This window comes from Rhagoletis zephyria, unplaced genomic scaffold (assembly GCF_001687245.7).
Source record: "Rhagoletis zephyria isolate East Lansing unplaced genomic scaffold, Rhagoletis_zephyria_1.1 Rzeph_scaffold_20373, whole genome shotgun sequence".
Taxonomy (NCBI): domain Eukaryota; kingdom Metazoa; phylum Arthropoda; class Insecta; order Diptera; family Tephritidae; genus Rhagoletis; species Rhagoletis zephyria.
In genome coordinates this window covers 1-8506 of record NW_016177432.1, presented here as the reverse complement: position 1 = coordinate 8506, position 8506 = coordinate 1, and the positions used below count along the sequence as shown (strand labels likewise).

The 8506-nt window shown below is 45.2% G+C and overlaps 1 protein-coding gene across 1 annotated transcript; it reads left to right on the top strand.

Annotated features, from left to right (window-relative positions):
- Positions 1-6658: 6658 nt before the first annotated feature.
- Non2 (upstream activation factor subunit spp27 homolog Non2) lies at positions 6659-7243 on the top strand (the record flags this gene model as incomplete). Its single annotated transcript, XM_017637190.1, has 2 exons — positions 6659-6677; positions 6782-7243. Coding segments are annotated over exons 1-2 (481 nt in total), but the record flags the coding sequence as incomplete, so codon positions are not given.
- Positions 7244-8506: the final 1263 nt, after the last annotated feature.

The following is an 8506-nucleotide window of genomic DNA, read 5'->3' as shown; positions in this document are numbered from 1 at the left end:
GTGTGTGGTTTGTCCTCTGACAACTCGGGCAACCCTTTTTTCACTTTTACTTGGGCCTGTCAAAGTTTTCGGTAGCAGCATCAGCAGTGATTGGAAAGGACAGGCATAGGAGAAAGAGCATTGAAACAGCTTTTCGATTACAAAGTGTCACAGACCTCTGGCAGACCAACTGAGATGATGCGCTGATTAGCTGAATAGCTGTCGGCAAATGAGAAAAGAAAGAGCGCAGCAATCAACGAGGTTGCTGCCGCTGCTGCCATTGGATATCTTGGCGACAACTTAAGAAAGTACTACTGCCGACAGACAAAGTGAAAAAGAAAGACAGATTTCGGTAGATCGAGACAAAAACATGCCAACTGCAACATTGTTGCCACTGACAGATGTGTTTCAAGAAATGTAGAGTGGTGGTCAGGGAATAGTCGATTGGCAGGCAATACACATTGAGGAAGAAAGAAAAAAATTGTGCTATGAAAAATCACTAATGAATGCAAGGAACCAGAGCACAGCACCCACTCAGCGCACTTTCAGCAGAGAAAAAATTGGCGATTAGAATTACAATTGCAATTTATATTTATATTTGTTGACTTTTGACATTTTCAAGCACTGCAGAGATGGATGTCACAATGGTGTTTGTCAAGATAAAATGAATGTCGAAAAGGAGAAGGAGAAAAAGTAGATACATTTTCAGTTAGAGTGAAGGCGGGAAATTAATAGAGCAATGGTCAATGTTGAATGCTGTTACTGCCAGTTAGGCAATCACAAGTTTGTGTGTGTGCTGACTGCGATGGCGTCTAGTTGATGACTGCTGCAGTCTGAGATCGTTGCAAGTAAACTGAAGTCCAATTCGGGTACTATTTTGGGAGCAGGCTTGCACACACACATTAATTTGCTCTTTTGCCCTTCTTTCCTTCAGCTACGTTTAATTACTACCTTTTTAGCAGAAATNAATGCTGTTACTGCCAGTTAGGCAATCACAAGTTTGTGTGTGTGCTGACTGCGATGGCGTCTAGTTGATGACTGCTGCAGTCTGAGATCGTTGCAAGTAAACTGAAGTCCAATTCGGGTACTATTTTGGGAGCAGGCTTGCACACACACATTAATTTGCTCTTTTGCCCTTCTTTCCTTCAGCTACGTTTAATTACTACCTTTTTAGCAGAAATGGTAGTGCACACAATCAAAGCAAGTCGAGTTGAGATGGCCGTGGGGGTGTACACGGTGCTGCAGCACTAAGTTCGTCTTCGTTCGCTGTCCACTACTAAAAAAGTAAAAGTGATGAAGAGGGTAAAACTGTGTGATAGTAGGTAAGAAAAAGAAGCAGCTGGGGTTTGCGTTGAAAAGCCGGCTGGCGGTCCTTGGGGACTACTACTGGTTGGCGTCACTGATATCGGTGATGCCTGGTGAATTGAAAATGTCCGAAGGCAAAGGCGAGAAGACAGGCAATGGTGAAGTGAAAAAGTGGAAGAAATGGAACAAGTAAACACACACACACTGCTTCTAAGAAGGTGTCTTGCAGAAAAAAAATTGCAGAGAAACGTGCCAGAATGTCAGCAAAAAGAAAGTAAATGCGAGAGAGAGAAAGAGAAAAAGGGAAAATCAGAGAATCGGAATCAAAGACGAAGGCATGAAAACAGCCAAGAGAAAGCAGTGCAGGAAAGCGCGCGCTCTTCTTTGAACCCGAAGCGACAGTGGCGGCATTCGAATGTGCCGTGCCGCTGTGCTTCTGTTCGCCAGGAGAGTCTGTACGCAACTGCCAACGCCGCTGACAAATTCAGCACAAACAGCACTAAAAGCAGCAGCAGCAGCAGTAGCTCAGCAGATCAACGTGGTGGTGGTAGAGGAGGCGATTGACTTTGCGCACCAGAGAGACCAGAAGCTGACTACCGCCGTCAAAAAGATACCAGCCAGCATCAGCAGCAAATGCAGAAGACATCTGAAAAGAAAAAGGGAAGATGAGACTTAGTGACTAACTTTGGGTGACACTCACTGCCAATTTGGTTACTGTTGCTGCTTCAGGCGCAAAGTCAACACACCGCTGACACACTGCTCTGATATCAGCACAGGACAATTTGGCTGCAGCAGCGNCCGAAGCGACAGTGGCGGCATTCGAATGTGCCGTGCCGCTGTGCTTCTGTTCGCCAGGAGAGTCTGTACGCAACTGCCAACGCCGCTGACAAATTCAGCACAAACAGCACTAAAAGCAGCAGCAGCAGCAGTAGCTCAGTAGATCAACGTGGTGGTGGTAGAGAAGAGGCGATTGACTTTGCGCACCAGAGAAACCAGAAGCTGACTACTGCCAAAAAGATACCAACAAGCAGCAGCAGCAAATGAAGAAGACATCTGAAAAGAAAAAGGGGAGATGAGACTTAGCGACTCATTTTGGGTGACACTCACTGCCAATTTGGTTACTGCTGCTGCTTCAGGCGCAAAGTCAACACACCGCTGACACACTGCTCTGATATCAGCACAGGACAATTTGGCTGCAGCAGCANATATCAGCACAGGACAATTTGGCTGCGGCAGCAGCTACTACTACCAAACCGCAGCACAAATCGCCCCAGTGGAACACTTCTTCAAATAAAAGCGTGCACCAAGAGATCAGTAGATCAGTAGGAGGGAAGCAGATGTAGTGAAAAGCACACACACATCCAGTGCACTGCCGTAAGCAACACACCATCAGTATCGAATGGTAAATTGGCATAAACATACGTATTCATTGGACAATCAGGGAATTGCTTGCACTTTATTCCGCCACCTACTGCAANTACTACCAAACCGCAGCACAAATCGCCCCAGTGGAACACTTCTTCAAATAAAAGCGTGCACCAAGGGATCTGTAGATCAGTAGGAGGGAGGCAGATGTAGTGAAAAGCACACACACATCCAGTGCACTGCCGTAAGCAACACACCATCAGTATCGAATGGTAAATTGTCATAAACATACGTATTCATTGGACAATCAGGGAATTGCTTGCACTTTATTCCGCAACCTACTGCAATCAATCAGCCCAGTGAATTAGTGCCCATAGCGCATCGTTTCTTTGACTGCCAGTTATTCCGCTTCTAACGACGCGTGAATGCATGCATGCATGTGCTGTTGATGAACAGCATCCTGAGCTCCCTCCAGTGTGCATCCTTCTTGGTAATTAATCTACCGCCAAATGGACCAATTGCCAGTAGTGCTGCAACAAATCATTGCAGCAGCAGTGTCACACTGACGGGTCAAGGACTGTTTGCTTTTTCCACCACCCGCTACTGATTATTGATTAGCGCATCCTTTTAATTTAGGAAAGGCACTCAACTGTGCTAGCAACTGACCAGTGCTCAAGACAAAGTGCGGGTTGAGCTGAGTACTACCTTCTTTTCTGTGTAAAGCCTCTGCCGGCTGATGCTTCTCACTACTATTGTTGCTTGTTCTCAGTGAGTAAGCCCCCGCCGGCGGTGTGTTACAATCGGATCAGTGGAAAAAGGCTCCAATTGGCTAGTTGACGGCGACAACAGACAACAGTGTTCTCGGCCATTGTCATCGAATGAAGTGTGACAATCTTGTTATTTACCGCACACTACACAGAAAGAAGGGGAGAGCAAGGTAAAGCACTAGACTGTCGCCTCTTTTCTTTTCTTTTCTGTCTGCTCCAAGTTTGGTGAGCTGCTATGTGCGTGTATGTGTGTGGCCAATCAACTGCCCATTTTGGTGTGTGTTTTACCAGTGAGCTGCCTTAATGAGCTGACATTGGAGCAGCAGTAGTGAGATGAGCAAAAGAATCATTGTTTCTACTTCCTTTTTTGCTGCTTCCTCTGTACTTTTCTACTATCTACTTCATTTTAGGGCAAAGTTTTGCAGTCATTAGTCATGTGGCCAATTAATAAGTGAACTGAAGCAAAAAACGCCATCTCCAGCTACAAAAACAACTTCAGCAGCAGAGTTTGGCCATTCTCAATGCCTTGAGGAGTTTTCAAGAGCGTCTGACTGTCTGGGCCATAATTTGAAGCAGAAACTGGCAAGTTCAAGGCACAAACACAGACAAGAGAAAAACGTGTCTGAAAGTCACTTTTTCAAGTTTTTTTATTCCTCACAGCTTGGCTCCAGCATAGTCAATTCACAGTCTGGTTTCTAATTTGATAATAAATTCCCAACAATTACAACTCTCGCTGCTCTTGACATTGTACACTTTGTCAACACACTCTCACATACCGCAACAAACATCTGCTGATGTCACACATTTACACACACAAACAAACCACATGTAGTCATTCTTTATTGCCATTTGGCACACAGTTTGTCAACTGTTTCCCGCACTTGAGCCAGTGCCAGATTTCCTTTCCACTGAATCGCTCTGCGCAATTATGGTTTTTTGGTTTGTTTGCTTTTACCCTCCCTTGATTTTTTTCCTTTTCTTTCACTTCATCGCTTTTCTCCCTTTCAGTCACACAAAACCAACCTCAATGGCCTATGAATGAAGGCAATTAATCGAGTCGGCATTGAAGAACAGGAGAACGCTGCCTGCTTGCGTCTGTGGCGGAGAATGAAAGGGAAAAAGTGTTTGTGCGCCAAAAATGCGAACGTTGACAAGGGGGCCCCACCAGAGAGTAAGCACATGAGGGCACCAACCTTCAGCTCAACCACCGACCTGTGTGTTTGTGGAAGCACACAAATTGTTTCAATTTGAATGTGAACAGAACGACGACGACGAAGGAGATGATGATGATGCTACTATGACCAAGCAACTTTGCAACTCCCTAATGAGCAGTGGTTTTTGGTGGCACTGTGCCACAAATTAGCAACCAAAGTCTACTTTGGACCAACGGTCCATTGCACTTTGATCAAGGCAGCAAAAATGATGACGGCAGTAAGCTAAAATTGAGGATGGCAAACAAAAATTGCATCAGCGTTGGCACCAATTTCCAGCGGCCTAAACGACAGTATAAAGCCAAACACAGTAGTTGGATGATAATTTGGTCGCAATCAAAGAAAAAGAATGTGCAGAAAGCATAGAGTGGAATGCACCATTTAGCGAAGCGCAAAGAATCACGACCGATTCAAGCGTTGACTCCATAAAGCTACCAGCGGATTTTAATGCACAAAATTAAAGTCAAAGATTGCCTTTGCTAATGCTGTTGTTAGTGCCCCAAAAACTATCTTTTTTGCCCCCAGTTTTGGTCATTATGGTAGGTGCCGACTGCATCCACTGCATTCAGCTCATAAATCCAGCATCACTTTTGCATCAACGATGCGCATCGCCTGTCGAAACAGACAGCTGATAATTAATGAGCTTTTTTTGATCGAGTTACTCATTCACCTTATTCACTCATGTTATTCATGTTTTGGCGTGTCAGTTGCATTAGTAGTGTGAGCTGAGTAGTGCTCAGCACACGCAATGTACTCTTGCCCGCATGTACTCTAGGCGAACACGTGTGCGTCTGAAAAAGTGCATGACAAGCAATGGTAATTAAAATTAAGCATTCCAGTTAAACAGTGCATAAAGTTATTATTAAATGCCATCTGATAGTTTTAGCAGTTTTGCCATGCTGAAAAGTGTACTAATAAATGCCGATTGCCAAGTACAATCAATGGGCGATAATTTCGGGTATTTTAATGTATTCTTGATATCATATCTCTTTCTATCTCATGCCATTACTTCAATTTCACTTTAAATTGCTTCTTTTTATGACGATAAAAGTGTCACCCTGCGCTCTTNTTTTAATGTATTCTTGATATCATATCTCTTTCTATCTCATGCCATTACTTTAATTTCACTTTAAATTGCTTCTTTTTATGACGATAAAAGTGTCACCCTGCGCTCTCTTCAAAATAAGTCATTCTCTTGGCACTTGGCGTTGACGAGTTCTTTGGGTGGTTGTTGTGCAATTTGTTCACTTTTCACCATAACAAANTTTAATTTCACTTTAAATTGCTTCTTTTTATGACGATAAAAGTGTCACCCTGCGCTCTCTTCAAAATAAGTCATTCTCTTGGCACTTGGCGTTGACGAGTTCTTTGGGTGGTTGTTGTGCAATTTGTTCACTTTTCAGCATAGCAAGCTCATTAAAAATGAATATTAATGCTAAAATGACATACTTTTATATTTATATGCTAATTAGACGACGGTGGTCGCTTTTAATGCTTTTTGCTATTTGCCTCAGATCAATCGATTGTGAAGAAGTGGCACTATTTTTATAATGCATGACTGTGAGCGTTTTCAGAATATTTTAGTCACGAGTCGATTTCACTGAAACGATTGTTTTAGTGCTTTTATACTGGCTCCATTTGACGAACGATAAAAGAGGAACAAGATGACAAACTACTGAATCACACAGATTACCGGAAGTGATTGGCAGGGAGAGAAGGTGGTCCAATTGTCAATAGATGGGTCGATGCACACTTAGCATTCTACACAATTACACTGCTCAATTAATTTAGATTATTCAGGTTCAAGCTATAATTTTGTTGTTCTCTTTTAATGATCAGTTCTAAAAGTTGGAATTGTTTTCAACAAGCAATAATGATTGTAAAAAAAGACACATTCACGTCTTTAGTCCATCTTTCATATTCCAATTTTTTCTCCCTCCTTGTGACATTAACTTTGACGTCAACTTTAGCACTTTTGTCTCAAGAGAAACGCGTCAACACTTGAAATACTGCACAACAGCCAAGTCCGCGATGGGCTGCACCAATTCCAGTAAGTCTACTCAAGGGTGAACTGATTTGGCCAATCTGCCTATGTGTGAGGGCACTTTATTGACATCATTGACATGCACACATCTCTTTCTCTCTAATTTATAGCCGAAAAAGAAGCCATTGATGGCGACGAAGAACTGAACGTCGCGCCTGATGGCGAGGAGGAGAAAGAGGAAGAAGAGGAGGCCAAAGAGGCGGAAGAGGGAAAGGACGGCGAGGCAGATGGAGAGGGCAAAGAAGGAGAAGGGGAGCCAGAAGATGAAGGAGCCCCCAAGGAGGAAGAGGAGGGCGCCAAGGAGGATGGCGATACTGTGAAGGAGGGTGAAGAGAGCCCCATGTTTCCCGGTCCTGCACCACCGCCTGCGCTGGGTAAGGCACTGAAAACCAAGACCAAGACTATGGGCGGCAAACTGGGCAAGATGAAGATGAAGAAGGGAAAGATGGGCCCGCTAAAGCTGGGAAAACTGAAGAAATCAAAGATGGCTGGAAAGGGCAAGGGCAGTAAAGCACTGATGAAGAAGTCGAAGATGAAGAGCAAGCTGAAGGGCAAGTCCTCCAAGTCAAAGGGCAAGTCAGCGCTAAAGAGCAGCAAACCGGCCAGCTCAGCGCTGTCCTCTTCTGGAGCGAGCAGCAGCAGCAGCTCAACTACTGCCGCCGCAAAGGGCACCTTCTCCGCCGCCTCCCTCAACTACACCTCTTTTGCCTCCTCTGTTGGCAAAAGCGGCCCCAAAAAAAGCGCCGCCGCGCCCNCGCCGCCTCCCTCAACTACACCTCCTTTGCCTCCTCTGTTGGCAAAAGCGGCCCCAAAAAAAGCGCCGCCGCGCCTAAGTCAAAGAAGTCAAAGAAGACAAAGTCGAAGAAATCTAAAAAATCAAAGAAGAAATCTTCCACCAAGTCGGGCAAAAGCAAGAAGAGAGGCAGCCGCGGTGGCGGGGGCGGCGTGAAATCTGCTGGCAAGACCACTGCTGAGATCAGCAGCGCCGTCAAGTCGGTTCAGAGTGCCAAGAGCAAGGTGCAGGGCGGCAGTTTCGGGCGAAAGGCGCCCAAGAGCTCCTCAAAGTGCTCGCCAGCAAAGAACCAGGACAAGTCAGTGATTAGCCGCACTAACAACTAGACAGTAATGTCTGTGTCTGTGCGTCTGAGTGTTCACTGGCCAAGTCAACAACTTTTTAATTATTTCATTTTATCACTACTAGAAAAGTAGTGTTGTTATTTGTAAAAAGTAACATTTGTAAAAGAAAAAACTTTATTTGCACGTAAAAGAGTGAGGGACAAAATGAGTGCATAAATAGATCGCCAAAATTGCTATTACAAAGTGCACTAAAGGTGCAGGTGTGGGTGTGTGTGAAACAAAAGTAAAAGAGCTCAGAAGGCAACATGAGTGACCTCCTTCGTCTTCTTGTCGGTGATAATTTTGAGCAGGTTGAACTCCCGGTACTTGCCCGACTCGCTGTAGGGACGGAGAACGTGCGGCTTGACGTGACACTCCGGACCGGTCACCTCGATGTACCCGGTGGTGTTCTTCTCCGAGCCGCAGTAGTTGGAGCTGCTGAAGACGGTCATCAGGCGGCCGCTGAACTCGGCCATAAAGCCGGTACTCTTGCAGTTCTTGTACTGGTGGCCACGAACGACCATCTGCAGATGGTTCGCCTCGAGGAACTTTACCAGGCCGGCCTCGTTGAAGAAGGAACAGTGGCCGCCGCGTTTTTTGTTCTTGAAGAAGTTCCGCCTGCCACGGTACTTTCGCTTGTCCCTCTGCTTGACAGGCAAAGGGTCATTCCACAGGATCTCATTCAGGGCCAGCACCTGCTTGCGAGCCTTCTTGCTGGG